Below are 25,471 nucleotides of genomic sequence, written 5' to 3' on the forward strand. Positions count from 1 at the left end.
GCCTACATTCTGGTCCCGCAAGACCCTCTTCTGTGTCTCTGTAACCTCTTCTGAGTCCTGGGCCGAGTCTGAGTCTTCAGCTCTGCAACTGCCCCTATCAGCTGATTTTGACAGAATGGGGGGGGGGGGGTTGTCCAGGAGCACAGGAGGGCGGGGCTAGCCCCTGCCAGATCCAAGGATGATAACGTGTCTGCTCCATGTCGCGGCTTCGAGCTGCCCAGGCTCCGCCCCCTGTGAGTGTGTAAGTGTGTGATGCTGCCTTGGCCGCCGCCGCCTGTGCAGCCGCCGCCGCCGCTGCCGCCCCGGCTGCCGCGCCGCGCCACTGCCACTGCCTCACTCGCCCCCGCCTTTGCCGTCGCCACCCGCCCGCAGCCTGCCAGGCGGGCGGCCCAGTCAGCCCCAGCTCTAAGCGCCGGTAGCCTGAGCCTGGGCGCGCTGGGCACACGGGAAGCTGCGGAGTGAGTGGACCCGAGCGGGCGGTCAGGCGCTTGCCTGCCTGGTGCCATCGCCTTCGCCGCGGTCACTACCACTGCTCTGGAGCGCAAGACCAGGTATCCCCGGCGTCCGCCGCTGCCGCTAATGCGGCCCGAGCACTTTTAACAGGGCGGGAGGGCCAGAGAGCCGTGCCGCAGACCACAGCGAGAGAGCCGCGCAGCTTAGAGCGGCGCAGACAAGCACCGAGCAGGGACAGACGGCAGCCAGCCGCCGCCGCCCGGCCGGCCGCTATGGATCTATTCGACTTTTTCAGGGATTGGGACTTGGAACAGCAGTGGTAGGTGTTAAAATTTGCCTTCTCTTTTGATAAGCGGGATCCCTTAGTCTGGTCTGGCTTTTCGCCTTTGTTAAGAAGAGCCAGAGCTGTTGTGGGGGGCGCCCCGGACACCCTCCCACTTGCTCCCAGACACCTCCAGCTTTGGCTTCAGTGACTCCTTGGTGGGGAGCAAGGATGGGGGAGGTGCAGGGACAGGGAGGGATGCCGGCAAAAGCATCCCTTTGCACTCCAAGTCTTAAGAGTTGCAGCTGGCCCATAGCAGATTCCGTGCCATCCACCCTCACGACCTCAGGGGCTTTTCTCGCCAGTGGATCACTGGGCAGGATTCAGTCTGAAATGCTTTAACTTTCCAGTTGTCAGTGCCAGCAGCCAGTGGCGGGAGAAAAAGAGACAGCCAGGTACCCAGAGGCTACCCTCAGCTTGCTTAGCGGCCACCGCCCACACTGTCGCCACCTCCATCCCCACCCGGAAAGGCATAGGTCCAAAACCTACCCTAAAGCCTACCCAACCTACGTTCCTCTTCTCAGAACAGCGTCTTCAGGGGCCACTGCACTAGGGACCTATGGCCCAGTTGCCTTTAGCGCTAGGCTTTTTTGAAGTTGTCCCCTGAAGTCTGTAGCTCCCAAGTCAATGCACATTTAATTAGCCTCTGAACCCCTGTTGGCCTCCCAGTGGGAGGCAGCCTTAGGTTTGTGTAATGGGCACACAGCTAGAATTCCAAGGTTTAACAAAATATGCTAAAGTTGCAGTGGAGAGCTTTTTAAAGATGGTGCAAAGGTGACTGGGGGAGGGGGGCAGAAAGTTGTTCCTCTGTGTGGTGTGCAGGCGCGCATAGACACTGATCCTCGGATCTATTAACTTTAGAAAAACTTCACCCTTTACTACAAACGTTGTCGTCCTTTATTTGTGACTTTAAAAAAAAAAATTCCCGGAAGCCCAAGTATTTAGATGAAGAAGGAGGCAGACTCGGCGCAGCGACTTCGAATGGTACTCCTCTTGCCCTTTAAATGCGATGAGAATAAGCTGTCGTGCCCATCAACAGTTTGAAATCTTTTCCAAGGTTCAAACTACAAGCTGCTGGCTATGAATGCTGTGCATTATTTTTGTAGGGATTTTCATTGTCAATGTCATGTTTTAGGCAATTTCCTTCTTTAAAAAGGGTCAGAGGCTTGGCCAATAGCTTCATGCCACTCATGACTGCTTCGGTTGCAAACCCAAGATCCCTTACATTTTATTTTCTAGCAATTCTAAATAAATGTTTAAATATATCAATATTAATCAATAGATGTCTTCAAAACTGTGGAATTTTCTCGGCTATGAGGAAAACATATTACAACTAAAGAATCGATTCATATGAAAAGTATTTTAAAAATCTTGAAATTGCTGCTCAATTTAATGTTGTATTCCTGTATACAACCTATACTCTGCTATAGTAATGTATTTTCCTGACAACTGATAACCCCAGCATTATTATTTACATACAAATTTGTCTAATATGTGTTTTAGGTAACACCTAATTTAACAGATATTGTTATAATTGATTTCAGGGGTTAGCTGAAATTTTAAACGTATACTAGACATTATGTTCCAGAATACATCACACACATATATTATTGTTTTAATTCTAGTTGAATGTTATATATACATAGTTGAATATTTAAAGGGGTTGTGAACATTTCTGCTTAATTTCTGGTTTTCAGGAACATGTGTCCCTGTTCCCCTTTAGAGATGATATCTCTTCTTAAGGAAAATACAAAATCATTTTCCTCTTCATCTGTAACTGTGTCGCATCCATTTTAGAGCATGCTGACCGATTTGACAATTTAGTAGATGTGAAGAAAAATACTGAGGAAATAGTATAAACCTACCTTTTCTTTCTGTATCCATAATCCAGGACAATTTCTCCTTCCTGCTTGAATGTGAGGGGCAAGTTTTCTCATGAATCTATGTTTATAAATATTTGTGGTATGGTTATGCTTCTATATTTTAAGCACCTACAAAGAGAAAGGAAACACGAATATGACCATGGTGTGCGAACTTGACATTGTTCTTAATGATAATCTATGTAACCTTCAAAACACTTCGGCCTTCATGAGAATACTAGTTATATCTTTGCTATATGTTTACTTCCACTTCATTAAATTACTGGGGGGGGGGCTTAAAGTGATAATAGACACTGTCCCAAGTGTGTAGAAAGACAGACAGGAGGAAAAGGCATGAAAATTAAGGAGCTCATTTGCATTAAACATATTCACTTGTGGAACAGCAAGCTTGGAACTATGTCTACAGTAACTCTACCTAAATTTCTATCAGTAAATGCATCAGGAGAGGTAAAAATATTAAATGAAAATAACCCATTTTCTTAAGCTTAATGAAGAACAACGGAATATAAGCAGATATATGCATTATTTACAAACACTTGGTTATGGTAAATAAAAATAAATGCTTATTGATAAACATAAGCTTGTGTTAGGACAAATGTTCACTCAAAAGATCGGGTATGAATGATGCTGTGGTGTGAAGATACGTGCAGTACCTGGGAGTGCTCATATGCCTTTCAGAATGTATCACTGTTTTTTACAAACTACAATGGTATCTTAATGGGTCGTGCTCTGGACTCAATTAAAGGGTGAAAGCTCAAGTTCTTTAGGATTCTTGGATGCATGAACAGTGTTCACCTGAGTTGGAGCTTAATATGAACCATTCTGTGAAAGAAAAGAAAGGCACAGATGTTTGTGCCTGCCAAATGCATTATCTTATCTTTTTAAAAGAAGGAATAAAGACATAGGAGGGGGACAAAGCGTAGTTCATGCTTTAAATCATTCCATAGATTTGTCCTTGTTAATAAATGAATTCTTGAGGTATCTGGAGATAGTGTGTCTAGATTTGGACTCCTTTATCAGCAATGTCAAAGTCATTAATATAAATGTAAAAGTTTACAAATTGTACAGGTTTTCTATTCCTAGAGAATCTACCTCCATAGCATTAAGTGCTGTTTTTGTGGCAGGCAAACTTATTTTTGTGAGGCAGTTTCTTTTTTATTAAAAAAGAAAATGTGTGTGGGGAGGAATATAAAAAAATTAAGAGCAGAAAAGTGAAAAGTTCCATGATATCAAACCTGAAATATTAAAAAATCCCAAGGAAATAAATTGTGAAGTGATTATGACAGTGGCCTGATTCTCACTGCAAAGGACTGCATCAGTTGTTTGTAGATTTTATGTGATGTCTCACAAGTAGCCTAATTAGAGGCAAGCTTGAAATAGGCAGTTATACAGGAAGAGACTTAAACTCACTAAACTGTTATATAAATAGAAAGTTCAAAGGTCTATGTGAGGCTGTCAAGCCTGAGAAGGGGCCATGTGCCATCCAGGCTTCTTCCATTTGAATGAAGGCAGCCCCCAGGGCCTGCTTCAGCAGCTAACACTTTCCCAAGTTTTCTGGACCTTATGGGGGCTGGAGGAGGGGACCTGCTTTCCAGACAAAAGTGAACTGTTCTAGCTCCAGCCAGGCATGGCCTGCATCACAGCAGCCCATCTGCCTCCACCCACTCCTGTGGTCCACACAGGTCCTCTAGGGCTTCCTTAGCTATAGTCTACCAGAGGAGTGGAACGGGACTGTTTGTGGATGGGAAAGTGTGGAAAATAGGAGTATAACCTCCATCATGCTGGGGCTACTAGAACAGCACGGGGAGGGGAAAGTGTCTCATTTTCTTTAAGGCCTGGTGCTTCACAGAACTCTTGTTCTCTGCTGTCGTCCATTGATCTTTTTCTTTTTATACTCTGTGGTGCATTAAAAAGAAACTCTAAAGTTCGTGCTTTTACCTAGTGTTATATGCATCTCTGGTATGCGTTAGTATTCACTCAGCAAATTATATTGGATACAGTGTTTTAAGGAAATGCATGAGAAGGAGAGATTGAAAGTGGTAATGCTTTCTATTGAAAAGATACACTCTACAACCTCCAGATATCTGGAAAAAAATAAAAATTAAAAAGCAAAAAAGCTGTCTCAGTAAATCTTAGAAGTTATATCTATTGAACATAGAAGGAAATAATTTCATGGTAGAAATCAGTTTGATGATACATGAATTGTTTTGTTTATGATCCGGTCAAGCACTTAACAACTTTAAAATACACAAATCATGAAAGAAAATGACTGACTCAAAAATGAATCAGTCATTCTATTCGTTCATGACCTTCCAAACATTTTATAGATGAATAAAATTATATTGCATTCAAATATGCTAATTAATGTTACATAGAAATGGTTCAATTCATTGAAACATCGTTTTATGTCAATTGTCCTTAGATGTGACTATTTTTTGCATGCAATATTTTCACATGTTCAATGTAATTTGAAAATTTTACAAATCCAATAAAACGACCACCTGTAAAACAATATAGAAGCTGCTTTTCTAAGAACTTGTAACTCCAGGTCATACTTCAAAGTAGTTAATCGTCACATACTAGATTAACTACTCATGTAGACAAAACAGTTCAGTGATTACATTTTTCCCCTTTAATTTTGTCTTTTTGTGGTTGCTGTGAGATAGAGGAAGAACAACTTAAAAAGCCACATATTCAATGATAAATGCAAAAACTCTGTGCTGCAGACTAATGAAGTCAAGAATTGATCTTGAAGAACTTATTTTGAGGGCATGTGCATGCACATGCATTTGTATGTGTGTTTCAAGCTGCAGTAGGGCTCGGGTTCATCATTTCTCTTGTGGTTCATTCATCTTGGGAGACTCTCTACTCCATACATTGAATACTCAACCTCGCCTAATCTTTCCAACAACTTTCTGTGGTATCCTGTCCTAAAATGATAGTTATTTTCAGGAATGTCAGCTACTTAGTAAGCAGGTCAGGTTTCACCCTAGATGGAGCAAACCCCAAGAACATTTTGGCAGAATATTTCCAGCAAGATCATTACTATTCCATATCACATGTCCGTTTTTATCATTTTGGGTGGGATATTGCCAGAGTTCTTGTTTTACTGATGAGTAGACTGGATTCTAGAGAGGGTGTATACCTTATTCAACTCCACTCAGCCTAGTGGACCTGATCAGAAAATCTAATATCTGAATTCCATATCAGGTGCCCTTCCACAAAAGCTTATTGACTTTTAACTTATTGTGTGTGTTGAGGACATTTAGCTCTTACTGAACCAAATGAATTGCAATATATATATATATATATATATATATATATATATTAAACTTACATGAGAAAAAAAAATATTTGTGCAATCACCATGCACTTGACCAGCCATGGAATTCAGATTTTTTTCTTTTAATTAAAGAAAAAATTGTGTACTGATACTGTCTTTTGACATGCTTGTCTTCTTTCCTTTTTATTAGCATATATTAAAAATAATAGATTTTATTATGACAATTTTATGCATTGATATATTTTTTACTATAATCAATCATCTTATTTCTAGTTACTTGCATGAATGCCTTTTTCATGGTCAGTTATAAGTATTAACCCATATGTATCAACATATTTTCTAGAAGTACAGAATACTGAAATTACATTCGTGATATGCATCTATGTACATCACATACAACAGTGAAAATTGAATTTTGAGAAAACTGAAATCGTTGAGTTGCCCATATAATTTGAATGTTCAAATTTTCCAAATTTGGTATTGATCATAAGGAGACAATAGTATGTTTCTCTGATTTTTGGAGGCTCAAAGTTAGGTGTAGGAAGTTTATAACATTCCTTGCCAAAGTTTTTCAATCTATCTTATCTGTACTTTTACTCCTAACAGTAACCTTAAGGCTTTATAAAAATTGGCATAATTAGCACAATTTTCAAGGGGATAAAATTGAGCTTCAGAGAAGTTAAGTGACTTGCTTAAGTTTACACAGCAAATGGATTATCAAATGAAAGGTGGTGATTGTGCTTTTCAATGTTTCACTACTGTTACATTATGGAATTTATGTTTAAGATCCTGATTGTTTCCTAAGTGATAGTGTATCTCCCCCTTCCACCATATAGCATTGTTCCTTCCCATTAGAGTTACTCAATAACCATCTGTTGATTTACATTAGAACCGTACTAGGCTCAAACACTGATCCATGCAAATGTACATCTTTCAAAAATATTGTCTAATAAGTCCATGAGATAATACCGGCCTCTGTCTGTATTGTAGCATTTTAATTATTCTTATTTTTGTCTTTTAGCAGTCTGATCCCTTTTGCAGAAGATAATGAAAACAAGTAATGGTTACAGAAAAACTTAATAGGAAAGACAGAAATAGATACCATACCATGCTATGTGTACAACTTTTAAACATATAAATTTATAAAATGGAAGATATGCCTAGCACTGAAAAAGCATAAGGAATGCTTTTTAAAGCATGTGGCTAAAGGAGTCCATGTTATTGTGTCTTGATTCATACAGAGAAAGTTCAAGAAAAATGTGACAAAAAATCTGAAGAAGGGATGAGAGATTGGAGGGTTTGGATTCCTTGAGCTTTCCTTGAGTTTCAGCCTTTATGACTTGTATTTCATCATGAGAAAGCTGTTTTTCTACTTAACTGTAGCAGATCTACACCATAAATTATCATGACTGTTAAACAAAGGTCCAGCACTGGCTTCATCTAATGTTAAACTTTTATGTAGTACTTTAATGAAATTTTATATGCTTGTTCAAGGCACTTCACACTATGGAGTAGGTGATACACTGAATTGTTGAATTTCTTTAAAGTAAATCTTTTTGATGACCTTAGCTACTAATGCTTACAAACTTGCTGGAATTAGAAAAATTATCCGTGAGTTTATATTATACTATAGACTGAATCTGATTTTGATTATGGATTACTTAGGTATGGATTTTAAAGAAATATACATTGTTTCATTTGGAAAGGTATATCAACTAGTGATTTAATGTAATCTTTCAGTCTGCTCTTCTGAAGGCAAATAATGGTATAGCTAAGCCATATGCTGGGGACTATCCTAGAGAAATATGCTTTTTTTCATCCCAAGCTCAAAATTACTCACCTGTTTATTCTTCAATGTTCCTTCCTTCCTCAAACAAAAAAAAATCATTTCTATCCAGAGAAGAATGGTTTGTTTTGTTAGATTTCCAAAAAAATAATCCTCTGTGAAAAGCTGATCCCAGGAGCAGATATTGTTTCTTTTGGTAACCTTTTTTTTTTTAACTCTATTCTTGGAGTCAGAAATTTTCTTTTGGTAGGCAGAATATCTCCTTGAAATAGAGTTAAAATGTTTTTTTCTTAAATGTAAACAGCAACAACAAAACAGAAACAAATCATTATTTGTCTTAAAGCAGTGTTGAAGCTATAGTTTAGGCTTTAACAAAGATTGGAAGAAGTTTTCTGGGAGTGATGTCTCCTTTATCTTTGGATTGCTGGTTTGATCAGATCAGCCACCCAAAAGGAGTATGTTATGGGGTCAGTTTAACCTCCAGACCATGGCAGCATGTACTGGATGGCCTAACTATCTGTTGAACAACGTAAAAATGTAATCACATGGGTTTTATTTCCCTCTCCAGGATGTCAGTCAACTAATTTTTTGAACAAATTAATTTTCCAAAGGGACTGATTGTTTTCATGCCAGGTCGGCACAGCCACAGTAACTAAATTAGATTCAGTATGATGGATGTCTCTGATGAAGTGCCATGGAGAGGTCTCATCAATTAGCTATTACTTATTTGCTGGCAAAATGCTTGGCTCTGGTGCATAGACATTAATCAATTCCTAGAACCTACTGTTTTAAGGCTAGGGGGCTCTTTAGAATCCTCTGGTCTTGTATCTACATAATACAGACAGGGAGACTGAGGCCCAGCATGGTAAAGTGACTTTCTCAGTCACTATGCTAGTGTCACTTTTAGTAGCAGATTAAGAAAATGTACTGGCCTCTATGGCCTTAGAGACATAACACTAGAATATAGAATTAAATGTGGGAAAAGGTTGTGTTACAGGCTTGCAACTAAAAGAGGAATTTACAAAGACCTGCTATAAGTGATATAGTTTTCATTTGACTCACAAAATGCTTGAAGAACTTTGAACAGTGTCCAGGGAGAAATGGAGTGGCTAGCAAGATTTCTAGTGCATGCCCGTAATCCTAAACCAGGTGGATTAAAATGCTAGCCTGGGCTACAGATTATGACCCTTTTTCAAAAATAATAAAACAATCAAACGAAAAATAGAATAGTAGAAAGCTGTAGTATTTAGAAAGCTTGGAACACCCAACAATCAACATGAAATGGCTAACTTTGAACCTTTGACTCATATTTATCTCACAACTGTCAGTATTCTGTTTTGCTGTGTAGTTGCATACTCTCCTTAACACCAACTACCATTTTGATGAAAGATGGCCACACAAACCTCATAAAAGCTATTTTGACTGACTGAGCTATGAAAACATAGATGCAATTATTCAAAGAAATGCCAAATGAAAATTTGTTTTCCCAAAACCATTAAATGTTTGTAAATTGGCAACTGGCCAAATAACTATTTTCAAAAGATGTATATATGATAGCTTTTTAAATACTCCCAGACACATAGCTCCTCTTCATTCTATCCTTTTCTTTTTTTAAATATTTATTTATTATGTATACAATATTTTGTCTGTGTGTATGCCTGCTTATAAATGTTGAAATCTTTTTTAATTAGAAGGTGTGTAGCAATATTTTACTTTCTGAATTTTTTTTTTACTTTCCCTAAAATTTAAGCTTTTATAGCATCTTACTGGTGTTTCCATGTGCTTTTACGATTAACTCATTGAACATCAAATAATTCTTTCGTTATTTCATCATTCATATATCGACTCTATATCTATGTAGCATCCAGATAAGGACATACTCTGGGCTCCTCTCTCCTTCTAACTCAAATACTCTTGCCCAATCTTTTCAAATTCCCCACGTCTGTGTTATCATTACTAATACAATTTTGTCTGAGTGCAGGACACTTTCTCACTTTCTTGATGTCTTTATTCACCTTTGTTCTTGTGCAGGATTAGACCATATCTCTTATTTTTGTATTGATAATGTTTGACCTAGAGTAATAATAGCTTCTAAGTTCAGCATAGACCATCACATATTTACTAAATTCAGTTGATCATTGAGCTAGGTTTTCAAAACTGCAAATCTAGGTTGAATAGTAATACTAAAACTAAAATATTGAGAATAAAAATGCAAAAACAAATTTCCTATGTGATAGGTTATGATTCCTGTTGTCTGACTTCTCTAATTTCCACAGTACAAAATGAGGATACAATGGATTCGTGACTTAATGTACAATCTAGTAAATATTTAGTTATCCTGCTAACCCACAATGATTCCCTGGGATGAATGTATAATAAGGCAGTCCTGTTGATGAGGCTTTTGCTGATTGTTTTCCAGTTTTTTTAAATATAAATTAGCTTTGGGTTTAATAATCAAATATGGGGCATAACTGTCTAGGTATCTACTCCAAGAAGAGACTCATGATTCTGTTTGTCTTTGTTGTATGCAGAAAATTTTGGGCTTGGAGAGAGTTTACATCAGTCTGTAAACTTCAATATAATTCAGACATCAGAACTGAAATCAACAAGGTTAAATTTTCCAGTTATACAGTGATTTTCGACAATACTGATTCACACTAGGGGTTTAGCTTCACTTTTTGTGTCTATAAAAGAATTATTGTACAACAAGTCTATTCACACTTTAGTGATCAAATTTGTGAAGAGGTAACTCAGAGTTGTAGCTTAGTCTATCATTTTATATTTTATATCTAGTATTTTTCTTCTGATAAATTATAACTAAATCCAGTATCATAGTATTTTATGGGTTAGTGCTTCAAATTTTAGATAAGGTGCTTTTGGCTAAGACTCAGAAGCAGAATTCTTACCCAACATACTTAGGGACGCGAATTCCCTGGGCAAAACTGAAGAAGAGGACATAAAATTTGAGAGAGAAAGAACAGGAAGGGTTGAAAGAGAGAAGGAAGAGGCAGGGGTGATGTAGATGGTGCTCTTGTATGACATTCTCAAAGTAACTAAAAATAAGAAAGTTTATATTGCAGAAATGCTATATCATAGTTAAAAGTATCAGTGTGTCACAATCACTGTATTAAGGATCGTGTAGTACAGAATGAGTCAAATATGCCTTGAACTTCTGCTGAGTAATTTCTCTACACTGAACCAGATGCTGTTTTTCTACTTTTCCTGCTTGAGAGGCTAACCTAGGATTTGGGTTTTGCAAACATATATTTTTAGATGGAACATATCTTCTATTTATGCTTCTGGAGGATTCAGATGACAGTTTCATCTCGAGAATGTGCAGAAAAGTTTCCATGTTTTGATACTTAAGAAGTCCGTAAAGATGTTTTCACAGTCAGCAAAAAGCAAAAGAGCATACAGTATATTATATCATATCATTTATAAACATCACCCCACTAAACAAACACCCCAAAGCATAGGTACTTTTCCCCTGAGAAATTGCAGATCAGAGACTCACATGTCTTCCACAAATTCACACAATTAGTAAACTGCAAAAGTCTGATTAAAGTGCAGGTTTCTTGCAAATGTTGCCTTTGCAGATATGGAATTGATATATGACTTAAAGGTAATAAGAGGATGCTTAAAATCCCCCTAAATATTACCCTCTCACAGTCCAAAATTGAAGGTGATAGCACGTAAGTCTAGAAGTCAGCTACAAAGAGGGAAGGTGATGAGGATATCTAAGAAATTTTAGTGGCTCTAAAACACCCATCTGGTTAAATTAACCAGATGTTGAAGGATATACTAAGAAGGCAGTTAGTAAGTACTTAATGGGGATATACTAAGAAGGCAGTGAGTAAGTACTTAATGGGATTTTAACTGGAGATCAAGCACATACATAAGCTAAAAATCCTGCAGAAAAGTGCAAGAGTCATGGAATGCCCCCTCCCTCGCAAAAAGAAGCAAAATGTTAACCATTTCCTTTTGCTACAATTAAACTCTTTGGCTTTTATATTTCACTTTGTTTTAAAATTTGGTGACAGTTTAAACTTCAATAGTGCAAATATATTCAAAACTAAAGTTATAAAATTTCCCATTAAGAATGATGAAGACTATTTTCACTGGGTTCTGATTGGCATCTTACCCAGGAATTACAGTAAAATGCCCAATGAACAAACTAATGCCATTGAAAAATGTACTCATTACACTCTTCTACCACAAAGGATTTTGTAAACAGCTGCTGTGACTCATATATCGTGAACAAGAAGATAAATTTGATGAAATCAAATAGCTTGAAAAGTTAAAGTGAACTCTAAATGTAGATTAGTAGTAAACAATGACAGTCAAGCCAACATAGCCTCCGGTGATTAATTTATAGGGATGCTGGTCAAAGATTTTAACCAACATCTATGAGTAGTAAACTCTTGATGAGATCTTTCTTTTAAAATTACATAAATTATGGCATTTGATTTATTTCAGAGTTTATCAATGTTCAATTTTAACTTTGGACAAATAATATATTAGTCACTCAAGATAAATGACACATTGAATAAAGTTGTGATTTTGTCTGCTTCTTATAATGTGATTTTTTAAAAAGATTGCATCTGTCTTTGCAACTTATTCCTATTTTTAAGGCTTATAGGTAAAGATCTTTATGTCTCTTATTTGCTTTCCCACTTGATGACACCAGTCTATTGAGCCCTTTCCCTTCTTCTAGGTTACTAGGGTGTGGAAAGAAGACTCCAATTTGGGGGATGATATTAAGAATTATCACATCTACAGATCTAAGGCACTGATGTTCTTACTATATACTGAATTTTGGTATTTTGCACATGCTATTATAAAACACATGTACTAAATTAACAGCAAAAAACAACTCACATTAAGTGAATTACCAGGAACCACAAAATTTTGCTGAGGCCACAAGAGCTTACCATGGTAGTCAGGCCCCTGACCCCAAGCTGGATGAAGTCTTATTTGTGTTGTGAACACAACAGTGACTGCTACAGAAGCATGCATCTTCCTGAGCTGTTTTTTTATCACTCTAAGTATGATTTTAATACCAAGACCTGGTCAGTTCTATACTCGAATCACTTGTTACTTCCATCTTTCATTAGATTCATTGCCTTAATGGAATAAGGAAAAGTAACTCTGTCCTTTCAAAAAAACTTTGAAATCTGTATAGCTTTTGTTCACATACTAAAAATGAAAACCTATTACATTAATGGTTAGATGAGGGTTTATACTTTTAAGATATAAAACATGATTCTGAAAAGGTTGATAAGAGTTCACAGACATCACCTAACTCTTAAAACATAAAGTAAATGATGAAGCAAGGGGTAAGTTTCCTTAAATTGAACATAATCATAAAAATTCAAGGAAAAGCAATATATTCTGCAAGATTTATGAGAGGTTCCTTTTTTGGGGGGGGTGGAGGAGTTCACAAAGCTTGACAACCTTCAGTGCATATGGCCTGGCACATTCCTGTCTGTAATGAGAACCTTATGAGGCACTAGGCCTTGGTTTTCTTAGGGAGGGCCTGCTTCCCAAGGGCATCATAAATGATACACAGGTCAGAAGCTTCATGGCTCTTGGTATTTCTTAAAAGGACTTTAGGTCAGAAGATGGGAAAGGACTTCATAATAAATCTTCACACTATTATTACCATATTTATATTGTTGTGATTATATGAATTGAACGGGGATGACTATGATCACAAGACGTGAGGTAACTGTGATTATTATTTTTGATCTGCACACATTTGCTTATCAGTGATGACAACCAGATACCACAAAGGTGTAAACACCAGGAATGAAATGGTGAACACCCAGAGATCAGAACTGAAGAAAAAGTGTGCCAAAGTGAGGGTTATTTATTCTCTCATGTCTCATCTGTCTTCTTTTCTCTACATGCTGGAAATCTTTGGAATTGAACTTACTTGGGAATTTGAGTTTTCTATTATAAGATGTATAGCATGGGAATAGGTGATAGATTATCAAACAGATCCTTGTAAGTCTATTTTTTCACACAATTTTAGGACCTGTACATATTTTTTGCTAAAATTTTATTATTAAAAATAAAAAAAAACTTTCAGCAACTATGGTGCATGTTGGTACTAATGGTGGGAAGTGGGGAAATTTTTATTTTAATTGATCTATATAAGTTAGATCTTTTATTGTGTTGCTACTGCCTCTTTTTGTGAACAAAGTTCTCAGTGGATTTCAAATGGCCTTGTGGACAAGCCTTGCTGTTCCTCGTAAATACAAACCCTCCCTTCTCTATCACCTACTCACCCCTTTCATTATCTTGTAAATTCCTGACATTTATTTTTATAAACACCATCATAGTTATTGGTTTACTTCTGCCCTTAAGTATTTCTAAAAGCACTGGGAAAATATCACACTTGCAGAATTTCTTCTACCATTTGTTGGATGCTTACATCAAATTTTTGAAAGGGAAAAATATCACTGTCCTGGAGTCATTTAACTAATTTTTCCTAAACACTGTTTGTTCGTTTTATGAGGAAAATGTTTAAAAGACTGTAATTATTGGAACAGCCTATGCTAAATAACTGAGGGGATTGGACAAAATGAAACATTATTTAGAAGAAAATGAGCATTTTTTACCTTTCATACACAGATTATGAAGGGGTGCTGAACAAATTTCTCTGTTTCCTCACTGGGGAAAGGGAAAATAACATCCAGGAGATGGAAGTCTTTAATGTCTTGCAAATTGCTTCCTTGTATTCTAAAGTTCAGGTACAAAACCATGACTCATGTAATTTATAATCTATCAATTAAAAAAAACAGGTATCTTGAACTCAAACTGTTTAATTATTAAAAACTTGAATTTTTAACTAAAGGGAAAGCACTGGATACTCAAACTGTATTTCTGTGGAAAATCAAGATGCACTTATTTGTATTTTTAGTATTTACAATAAGACTGAATTTCCATAGACAAAGGATGACCAATAATTTTTAGTTACAGTACTCATATTATGTATTTCTCCATTATCATGCAACAAGAGAACTAAAACTTTCTGCTGGTCAGTTTTCCCATGATGATAATTTTCCATTTAAAAACTCAAATTTTAAAATCATAAAAAAGTTATAAAGGTAATGAAAAGACCTACAACCACTCGTCGTGAAACTGTGTAAATGATTTTAGTTATTTGTGGGATTATCAATAAATGCAGCTGTGGCTCAATTCTCATGCAGTATAGATGGCAACGAAGACAGAAAAAAAGCCTCTACTCGATTTGGCATCAGTGGTTCTGGAGTCTTGTTCCTGTAGCAGTGGAGTATTGCAGAACTTCAGAACTGTAGAGGTCATTGAAGAGGTTCAGAGGTAGCCCAGATCCTTTTTCAGCCTCCCCACCAGCAGCTGGGCTTTCGGCTTCTACTTTTTAAGGCAGCTGGGCTTTCGGCTTCTACTTTTTAAGGCAGCTGATTTATTTCCATTTGGGAAGTTCTGAAAAAAATTCAGTTTGGGGCTTGGGGAAAAAAGACTTCCAGCTTCAAACCATTCATTGCAGCTTTGCTCTAGGGGCACTGCAGAATAATCTACGATCTTTAGTTCAAGTTGCCTCCCAAAGCTCTGTGGGCAGGTCCCTTCTTGCTTTCACTTGTGTTCTCATAGCTCAGAAAAAATGTCTCAAACCTGGAAAGACTTAAGATTCTTCTGGAAGTGTGTGGGTGGTAGGTGGTTGCACTGTTTCTCCTAAGAGACTATTGATCTTCTTTTATCCCATTAGATAGCCCATGCCCAGCTACACTGTGAATGAGGAGCAGGTCTCCACCATTTTCTCTGAGGGCAGCCTCCTTCCAGATTGTATCCTCTCTAATTGTCATGTGAGAAATCAGAAGACAAATGTCAAGCCCTGATGCCTCCTGGGAAACTGTATACACATAGCAACATAACTGTATACTTGGGAGACAATAGTGGCTCCCAGAATTGAGGGATTGCTACATACCAGATACTAGTTTGTACAATCTGCACATGCAAACCCTGCTAAACCTTCCAGTGAAATAGTAAACTTATTAACTTTGCTGCTTTGATGTCGATGCCCAGAAAGAATGACTTGTTTGTTCAAATTCACAAAAGTAGATAATAGACAAGATTGTATTTGAGCCTTGACACCATAACACTGTACTGTGATGTGGCTTCCCAAAGAGACATTTTGAGATATTGCTCCTCATTAGCTGCATCTTAAAAAGCTACTACTTGGAATTTATAAAAGCTGTGCTTCCTTGGTGATGATTATCCACAGGCCCTGTAAGGTGAAAATTGGATTTCAAGTTCCACTTCTCTGACACTACAGCCTCAAGAAGTGATACTCTCTTTGTACTCTGTGTGGCACACGATAGCCTGGACCAGGATGAGTGAAACACCAAGTGTAATACATTCTGAGGATGGGAATGTGCATCCCCTCATTTATTCATCTCCTGAATTGTGAATGCCTGTCATACGTCAGACACATATATTACAGTAACTTTTGTATGATTGCCCTCTGATCATTAAATAACTTAAAACACAGTAAAAGTTTGGCAGACATCCTGTATTTCTTTAAACCATTCAAGGTCATGCATAAGGATCCTTGTGGTTAAAAAGTTTATGGCACTTTAAAATGACAGAAACAGATAGCTTGAGGGGCTGGAGAGATGCCTCCGAGGTTACTAGTGCATTCTTCTCTCACAGAGAACCCTATTTTGGTTTCTATAACCCACATTGGGAGACTCACAACTCCATAACTCTAGCTCGAAGGTATCCAATGCCCTCTTCTGGTTTTCACAGATACTTACACACAAATGCACACACAAAGAGAGATACTCATATGTACATAAATTAAAAAATAAATCATACATAGAGATAGCCCAATCTACCCAGATCCCTTAAGCACTTCTACTCTGGTAAACTCATAGTTGAAATTTATGTCACTAATGAACATGAGAGAGAAAAGAATTGTTTGGAACCAACCAAAGAATACCATTTCCAAAGATTCTGTTCCAAAAGAGCTGGAGTCATCAATTATATGTGGAAATTTGTGGCATGGGGCATCTGGCTTTCTTTTGTGGCTGCCAGGAGTCAAGGCTTATCCAATGTTGCCTTGAATGGTTTTGTCAATGTCTAGTGCTCACTTTTTTTACTTGTTGCTTAAGAAGTATCTGAAGTAAAAATCTAGCCCCCACAAACATTATCGATTACTGCTGTCTTTAAGTCATTACTCAAAAAGCCATTTCTCTTGATTTGTTATCAATGAGTTATTTAGAAACCCACGAATTCAACTTTATAATATTGATTTTTTGCCAAAGGGGCTGATTTCTTCCAGAGATCTAATTTGTCAATAAGTGTAGATGATACGAGGGCCTTTATGATAATAATTTTCTTGCATTTAATTGGACTGAGGCCTGTTATATTTGTAATGTACCCTTGACATGGTGGTTGTCTTCTGTGAGAGAAACATTACGTGACCATGTGTCATTTATTAAATCAATATTCTCTTTGCACTGCCATAAACAATGACCTTATCTGTGCTTAATCATGAATGGAAAAAGGAAGGTCCGACTCTAGATGTTTGGTTGCTTTATTCAAGTGAAGGTTACCTAGTGTTTAAGGTGTAGATGCTCATGTGTCTTTTGTTTAAGAAAAGCCTGGATGACCCTATCAGTGAAACTGTTTAAGAGGATCCCAACATTAGATAAATATTAAACTAGATTACTATGGAGTTATTTCAGTCACTGAATTTTTATAATGCTTTTTATCGTTTCATAAGGGAAAAGCTACAGTATCAGCCATTTGTTGATTGTGATTCTCATGTTTGAACTTATCAGACAATAAAACACAAATAATATTACATTCACTTTAAATTTTGGAAGTAAATGGCTTGCAATATTTTTCCCAATGGCAGAGTTTAAGGTGGCAAATAAGAAAAAGATTATTGCAATATAAATATCGCAAACAATGAAATTAGTATTATAATTCCAAATTAATTTATCTTTAAAAATATTAAAGTTAAAAATTTTAGAACTGCAGACCTATTTATGGCATTCTTTTACATTTTGTTTCATTTGTAATATTAGTAAATGGACCCTATTAGTTACTATCACCTCTTAGTGACATTTTAATGGCATGTTATGTAAGTTATGGTAGTATAGCTAGTCACTACTCCCCCAATCTAACTCGTTGTTACTTCCGTGACATTGTGCAGGGAACCAGTCTCCATCTGAGTATTGGCATGCTTCTTAGAAGACTATTATTGTTAAGGTATGAATTCAGAGGGTTATATTCTCATAATGAAGAATACATGTTTCTCTGCCTTGTATCTACCCACTTTTACATGTTTATAGAATAAGACTCAAGTATCTTAGTCTTCTTTTTCATTCCACATTGGATTACAGACTTTCTGTGTATTCAGAAAAATACTGAAACATCTTACTCTACTTTGTTAAAACACTTTTGAATAAATATTCCAGTCTTTGAAAACATTTTTAGTGAAATCACTTGCAATGATTTTTGATTCAGTTTCATTTATAATAAATATCTCCCACTCATGTTGACATGAGTGTTATACAAAGCAGAGGAAATTACATGCAAAATAAAATGAGTCAAAATAAGAAAGTTTAAAAACTCAGAGAATTTCAACTCTACTTTGTACCTGAATATAAGGACACATATCTGTGTACAATATCAACTAAAAACATTAAGATTGTCCATTTGGAGACCTGATGAAGTAAGTTATTAGTAAAGATTTTATAAGTATATGCATACATAAATATGTTGTTATATATATACATCTGCCTGTTCACATGTATGTATATGCATATATACACATAAGCATGCATTTGTTCATCTGCTACTTTTAAATTCTAGGCTTTAGTGTAATGAACTCTTAAGCTATTAGGACCATTCCTGATAACCCCCGTCCCATCTCTCTTTTTTACCATATTTGTAAATATGCTTCTTTTTTTTTTACCATTTTCTCTTGTTGGGGACCATTTTGTTTACACAAATTATGCTATTATTTTATTTTAAGCATTACTTTTTACAATAAACTAATCAATGCCAGCTGCTCTAAGCACTTGTGCACTTACAGGGAAGAATCATATAACATCAGCTTACATTTTAGATGCATTAAAGAATGGACCTTTAATTATCTAACATTTTTAAAACCTATAAACTGTTCACTGTCCATGATAGACACACCCAGCTGAACTGTGGGCCCACCACTCTTTAGACTTTTCAAATGCTTTTGGGCTTAGCAAAACTCCAAATGCATGTTGCCTGAAGCCCTTATTTCCCCTCTTTAATTTTGAGACCCCTATGCATGTGAAGGGAAATGTAATCCATATGTTTCTGATTCATTTACACTGAAATCATCAAAATGTTGTTTTGTAGAGCCATTTGATGTTCTAGACGCTAGCATGGATTTTTTTTTCTCAAATCAGCTTTAAAAAACTTTCCTTACTACCCCCACTCTTCTTTGCAATAGAAAGTCTGATTTTACCAAGGCTAAACAACCCAACAGGGTTGAGTTTTTTAGTTGCTTAAGCAGAGTACATCTGAGGATCCCAGATGGTGGGCAACAGGCTCCCACATTTTTGTCTTGGCCTCACTATGCTCAGTGGGTCATATTCTCCTGGTTCTGTGTATTACTGTCCCAGCTGTCTCTGCTTTGGATACACTCAAATGCATTTTCAAATAAATTCAACAGAACAAGGAATTGCACCCTGTTGACCAAGGTTTCAGTGAAATCTTCATCAATGACAGGCCATTCTCCTAATTTGTGATCTGCAAGGGAAAAAAAGACTTAAATAGTGAACAACGCTCTGTAGCATGTCTTCTATTTTAGTCATTAAATCTCTGTTAAAATGTCAATCACTTCACCTACAGTTGCTTTTTTCTTATTTAATAAGGAATCTGATATACAGTAATCAAGAGGATGTTTGAACAAGTTCTTTTATTGTGGCTGGTGGCTCTGGCCTGTTTCCTAAAGTAATTTGTTTATGGTTACAATTACAAAGCCCTTTGACAACCCCATTCTATAATGACTCAGACACTGGCCCTGAGAAGAGGTCTTTGTGTGGAAGTCAAACAGACTAGTGAAGCATAAAGAAGGCTAAGTTGAGGGTGGCCATTTCTCAGTGCATGGACAACTGTGCACTGAAAGTACACTTGGAATCAAATCTCCCCCAAACTTGCTGCCTCCTCATAGGAGTTTGGCTTGAGGTAAACAGTCCAGAGTTACAGTCATGAGTGTCAGTGGATCTCATACTCTTTAAGAACGTATTAGAAACAAATTACATTGCACAGATTATATACTTATATGTGAGTGTCTCTGAGGATTTCTATTTCAGTACATCACCACACATTGGATTTGTCCTGATGGAAATGCCAAGGGCTAGTAACCATATAGCTTCTCTCATCTGGGGCCACATGGACGTACAATGAATATTTCAGATCAGATTAGACTTGATCATAATCTTGTTTTTTATAGCATGTGAATGTATGAATTCAATATAAGAAAAGGAAGAAAATAAAAAGGTTTATCTGGGAGTCTTGACTGGTTTAAAAGGCATAGTACCTGTGAAACAGGCCTGGTATTCCACAAGGACACTGCCATCCTCTCCATTCACATCAGTAATCTGCAGAGTTCATGCCTTTGTCAGGTTAGGATAACAAATAAAGAAAGAGTTCCCAGTGAAACCTCTGCCAGAGTGTCAGCATTTGTCATCATATTGCAGAGAGCCAAAGTTTTTGCCTCCTGTCTGACGGTGGCCCAAGGATATACAGATGACTGCACTGTACACCAGTGTGTTCCAGCTTGCCTTTGGGCTTTTACAAGGTCCCTGTTGTTCCTTTTCAAAGTATTCCCTGAAAAATGTCTGAGGCAAAATGGTTGAATCATGGCTGGTGTTTGCTGGCCACCTGTCCCAATGACAAGAGGAAACATTGGGTGCCCCTACTTGTCTTAAAATCTTCACTTCTTCTCCAAGGATTGCAGGTGCATGACTGCTATATTTAACTGTACAGCCTGTCACAGAATGACCTGAGAATTTTGATGAATGCATTTGTGTGAGGCAGGCTGATCAGCTTTTGCCTCTTGTCCATCTAATGATAAAGAAAATTCCACACAATTTGAATTCACTGTTTCCTTTGTATTAAGAGGAATAAGTGTTTTCGTGCTCATATATATAGGCATAGATTATTCCTACAAAGCAGCAGCAGAAAATGGCTTTGGAGCAGCTGTTCTCAACAGCTCAGTGCTGTGACCCTTTAGTACAGTTCCTCGTGTTCTAATAACCCCCAACCATAAAATTATTTTCATCGCTACTTCATAACTGTAATTTTGCCACTGTTATAAATTGTAATGTAAATATGATATGTGGTCCCAAAAGGGGTTACGACCCACAGTTTGAGAACCACTGCTTTGGAGGCTAATTTCAGTTCTTTCCTGTTTAGGGAACATGCTGCAGGAACTTGTTCAGTTTCTTCTTCGCTGCTTTACATGTGTGTTTATATACATTTTAAAATAAATCGCAAGTCAACTGCAACTCTTTGGCTATGTAACAGTGACTTTATAAAACATCGACTTCCATACACATTCCTCACGTAATTAAACCAATTCATCAAACATATTGTTGAAGAATCTTGGAAATGTGTGGGATACAGGATTAATTAACTCAGATGCATGTAAACTCTAAAAAGTTTGTCAGTCTATTCGCATTATACATATGCTCTTCCATGTATGATTTGTGACAGCTTAAGGACAGATGGTTGTGTAATTTACAACTCTGCCTTCAATTATATACCTTGTAGTTCAAGGGAAAAAAGCACTCTTAAAGCACAGATAAAGATGTTAGAAACCATTTATGAGGAACTTTTGAAATTGGGATCAAAGATGAAACATTCTTTGTTTGATTTCATGCAAAAAATTGTTCATAAAATAATTTCAAAATATTAATCTTTCTTCTTTGGCAGCTTTTACATTAGGCAAGTTGCAAAGTGAAGTATAACTGTTCTTTCTCTTTCACGTTGTTTATAGCAGAAGTTTCAGCCTTGTCACCCTTCCAGAAAGTCCTCCAATCCAGCTTAGCCAGATTGAGAAACTAATGACATATTCCCTGGGCTAACCATTTGGGTGGATATAAGGAGGTGGGACAAAGAGAAAGAAGTATGAGTACTGACTTGGAAAAGTATGAGTACTGCCTTAGAAGAGTATTGCCTTGGAAAAGTAGTTCCAAAGGGGCTCTTTGTTATGAAACAGCATGATTCTCATTCAAAGCACCAGACACCATGGAAGAACCATGCTCCTTGCCATTTAAACTTACTGTTAACTGTCTCAGTACTGTGTATACTTTTCTTGAAGCCCAGGTGAGAGTACATGAGTGTAGGTGCATGTGGTGGTGATTTATGGCAGTCTAACAATGATCCGTATTCCCACTGCTACCCCATGAACTGTAAACTAGCCCTTTAATATGAGAAAGCAACATTTAAAATAGAGACAATAAAGTACTGTATTATTTTGTTTATTTATTTATTTTCTAGGTAATGTGTTTTTTGCCTTTCCATTTGAATTTTCCCATTCTAAATAATCTTTCAAACATATTTTTATGATTTTATGTTTTCCAGAAAATATTCTGTTTGGGGAAGATAAGAGTTCTGTTTGCTTCACATTTCCTCTGTTTCCTTTAGATAAATATGTCCCCAGGAACTAAATATTAAAATCTGTTTTTCCAAGTGTGCCATAAGAAATTCCCAAGGGAAATTACTTCGAAAGTGTCAGTCTAACTCATTAATTTGGCTGTAGAGTTGAGATATTTTTTCATCACCATGCCTTCCCCAATATAAAACACTTTCAAAAATAAAGATTCATGAAAGAAGATTTCTGGACACTTGTTTTCCATTAACATCTTGTCATGCAAATATGCCCAGAATTTTCCCACTTCTAAAGAAAATGCAGAGACAAAGTCTAATAATCCTAGGACTAAAGGCCAGGTATAAAGAGTATTTTCCCATTATCAGGGTTTCACACATAAACACAAAAAAACATTAGATATCTAGCCTACACATGTCTTATCTTCCATAGAGCATGCAAGAGGCAGCATAGAAGTCCTGGCAAACTGAGGTTCCCTTTCTCTTTACCGGGGACTGTACTACCACATTACCAGTTGGAATCATCATTGATAAAGCAGTGGATCTATTTGGTTGGCAAATGCTATGCAAGCTTCTTTCTGTTACATGTTCTTTTAAAGTAGCAGATTGTGATAAATTAGGTCAAATGAATTTTCTAGTGTTTTTTTAAGGTAAATTGACTGTTAAAATGCTTTGACTACATTTGTAATTGTAATGGAGAACAAGAGATTGTGATTCTATTGGGAAAAATAATCCTGATAGAAACATTGGCTCTGGCAATGGTATGAAAGCAAGTAAACAAGTTTTCATCTGTGAGCATTTGTGTGTGTGTGTGTGTGTGTGTGTGTGTGTGTGTGTGTGTGTTTGTGTGTGTTGGGGAGATCTTGTTGCAGGTTTGTAGCATATATGGTAACTTCCTCTTTTTTTCTGTTACCAAACATAAGACATTGAAAAAGCTTTGACACAACATTTAAAATCTGAACTCCAGCCAATGTCAATATTGTATAGCTAATATTGACTTTAATCAAAAAGGTCTGGTTGATATTAAAGCTTATAAGCACAAACAAAATTGTAACACTTATCGCTAAATTACCATTATACAAGTACGTGGTGATAACCTCAGCCTAGTGAATGAGCTGACTCTTAAAAGACAATGGCACTATTAGTCAAATTTTGCAACCTGGCTATGTTATTTATAAATAGTTTGCATTTAAGTAATTGGGACAGGAAACTGTATAAATTATGAATTATGATTTTAGCTTTAGAATTCATCCATATTTACTTATAGATCAAGCTATAAAGAGATATAAATTTAATGTAGTAAGATAATAGCTATAGGTGTTTTATAGCACTATTAAAACGGATCACACTAAGCCATAATTATAAAAATTTAAAACATTAGGAAAAGCAATTGAATTGTGAAATCTGACAGTGCAGACCTGTATCCTTTTGCACTGTCAAAGCACAATAAACACAGCTTGAAAATTTGTTGGACCCAATGTAAGCATCAGCTATTTCCCAGAACAATCATAGTAGCTAACAGTTTTGACTCAATAAAATGAACATTGGTGTGTGACAAGGCATTGGCAGAAATCAAATAAGAATTAGGAAAAAAGCTAACATTTGGTTTAAAAAACTCACAAAATATTCCCTGTTTAAGCTTAGTTCTCTAAAGAGTATATTCTTGTTTTAATGAGTGAGAACACGTTGTTACTATTATTTATTTTAAAGTTTGAAGTAGTTGAAAATTTATGCAAGAAAGTAAGTACTAATTTTGCAAAATTAATACCAATTTTATAAAAACAGAACTGTAATGCAATATCTAATATCACAGTTTCATTTTTTGTCAACACTATTGCTCCAGGCTTGAACATTAGGAAACACTTCAATCTGGTTGTCATGTCCTTTTGCTCTTTGAGTACATTGTTCATTTCTTGATCAAGATACTTTGAGATCATCTTAAATTTTCTTTGTTTCAATCCTAGAATCATTATTTTTTAATTCCTGATTGCTTTTATAGGAAAGTCGTAGTTAAAGAACAAGATGTGCGGAATCATGTACATTTTTGGGTCCAGGTATCGTTTCTTGAACACCATGTCAGCATGAGTTCGAAAGTGCAAACACAAATATGTGTACATGTAGATACATCTGCTTTGAACTATAGCTATAATCTATATATGTACTAACATACTACAAGAGCAAATTCCAAGTCTGCCCTTTTGTTCTCATTGGTTGTTTTTTTTATAAAACTGACAAAATTGTATTTTGTTATCCACAATACACTTGCTTATGTGCTCCATTCTAATATGCTACTGTAAAAATTGTTTGAGGCAAGTCTTGTCAAGTAGAAGGAAGTTTGAAATATATCAGAACACTAAAATATCTTGGAAGTACATTAATGCCAGTGAGCTAGGCCTTGTAAGAAAAAACTTTAATGCCTCAAGAGTAGACATATCAGGAAGACACAGACTTAACCTAGTGATCAAAGTCACTGTCACCAGCAGTGAGAGCCAATGGCCTCAAGTGTGCCTTGATGCTGTGCATTGAAGCCACAGAAGACCGCTTTTGTGTAGATCCTTCAAAAAGTACACAATTCTAATGTAACCAGACAGCTGGTAAATTTTAAATAATGTAAGCAAATTAGATAATGGAAGAGAATACCACCATTATTTTCATTATTGTGGTTTTATTAAGAAATAGTTAATTCTTAAATTTACCTCTAGCAAATAAAGAATAAAGGGCCAAATGGATGATTGAGAGATTTAAAAATCATACATACAGTATTTGCCCTTAAATATATAGACTTGGCTTTTGAAACTAGTGAAACCAATCCTATGATTAAATCCTTTTCAGTTGATTATTTTCCTTTCTAAGGACAATAATCGTGTAACATAATGTTGTTTTCTTTAGGTACATATCTGAGCATATCTATTCACGCACCAGCTTGCAAGTGATTGATATAAAGTCATAATCAATGCTGGTATAATTATTTAAAGGATTTTCCTTTAAGTTTTAAGTCCCTTCTAATCTCTTAAGTTCTGACTAATGACTTCAAATAATACAAGAACAAATTGGGTCCCAGATTCCATATCTGAAATGCCACCAAACATCAGTGTTTA

The 25,471-nt window shown here is 36.5% G+C and overlaps 1 protein-coding gene across 2 annotated transcripts in view; it reads left to right on the forward strand.

The window, feature by feature from the left end:
- The first annotated feature begins 360 nt into the window (after positions 1-360).
- The window catches only part of Aff2 (ALF transcription elongation factor 2), a 530,318-nt gene continuing 505,207 nt past the window's right edge, over positions 361-25,471 (forward strand). Inside the window, exon 1 of one of the 2 annotated variants that reach the window (XM_075957146.1) lies at positions 361-772. In XM_075957146.1, the coding sequence (XP_075813261.1) occupies positions 726-772 (47 nt within the window). In that variant the 5' untranslated portion in view covers positions 361-725. The remainder of the gene's footprint in view (positions 773-25,471) is intronic. The other variant, XM_075957147.1, reaches the window with a different exon arrangement.

This window comes from Microtus pennsylvanicus, chromosome X (genome assembly GCF_037038515.1).
Source record: "Microtus pennsylvanicus isolate mMicPen1 chromosome X, mMicPen1.hap1, whole genome shotgun sequence".
In the NCBI taxonomy this organism is placed as follows: domain Eukaryota; kingdom Metazoa; phylum Chordata; class Mammalia; order Rodentia; family Cricetidae; genus Microtus; species Microtus pennsylvanicus.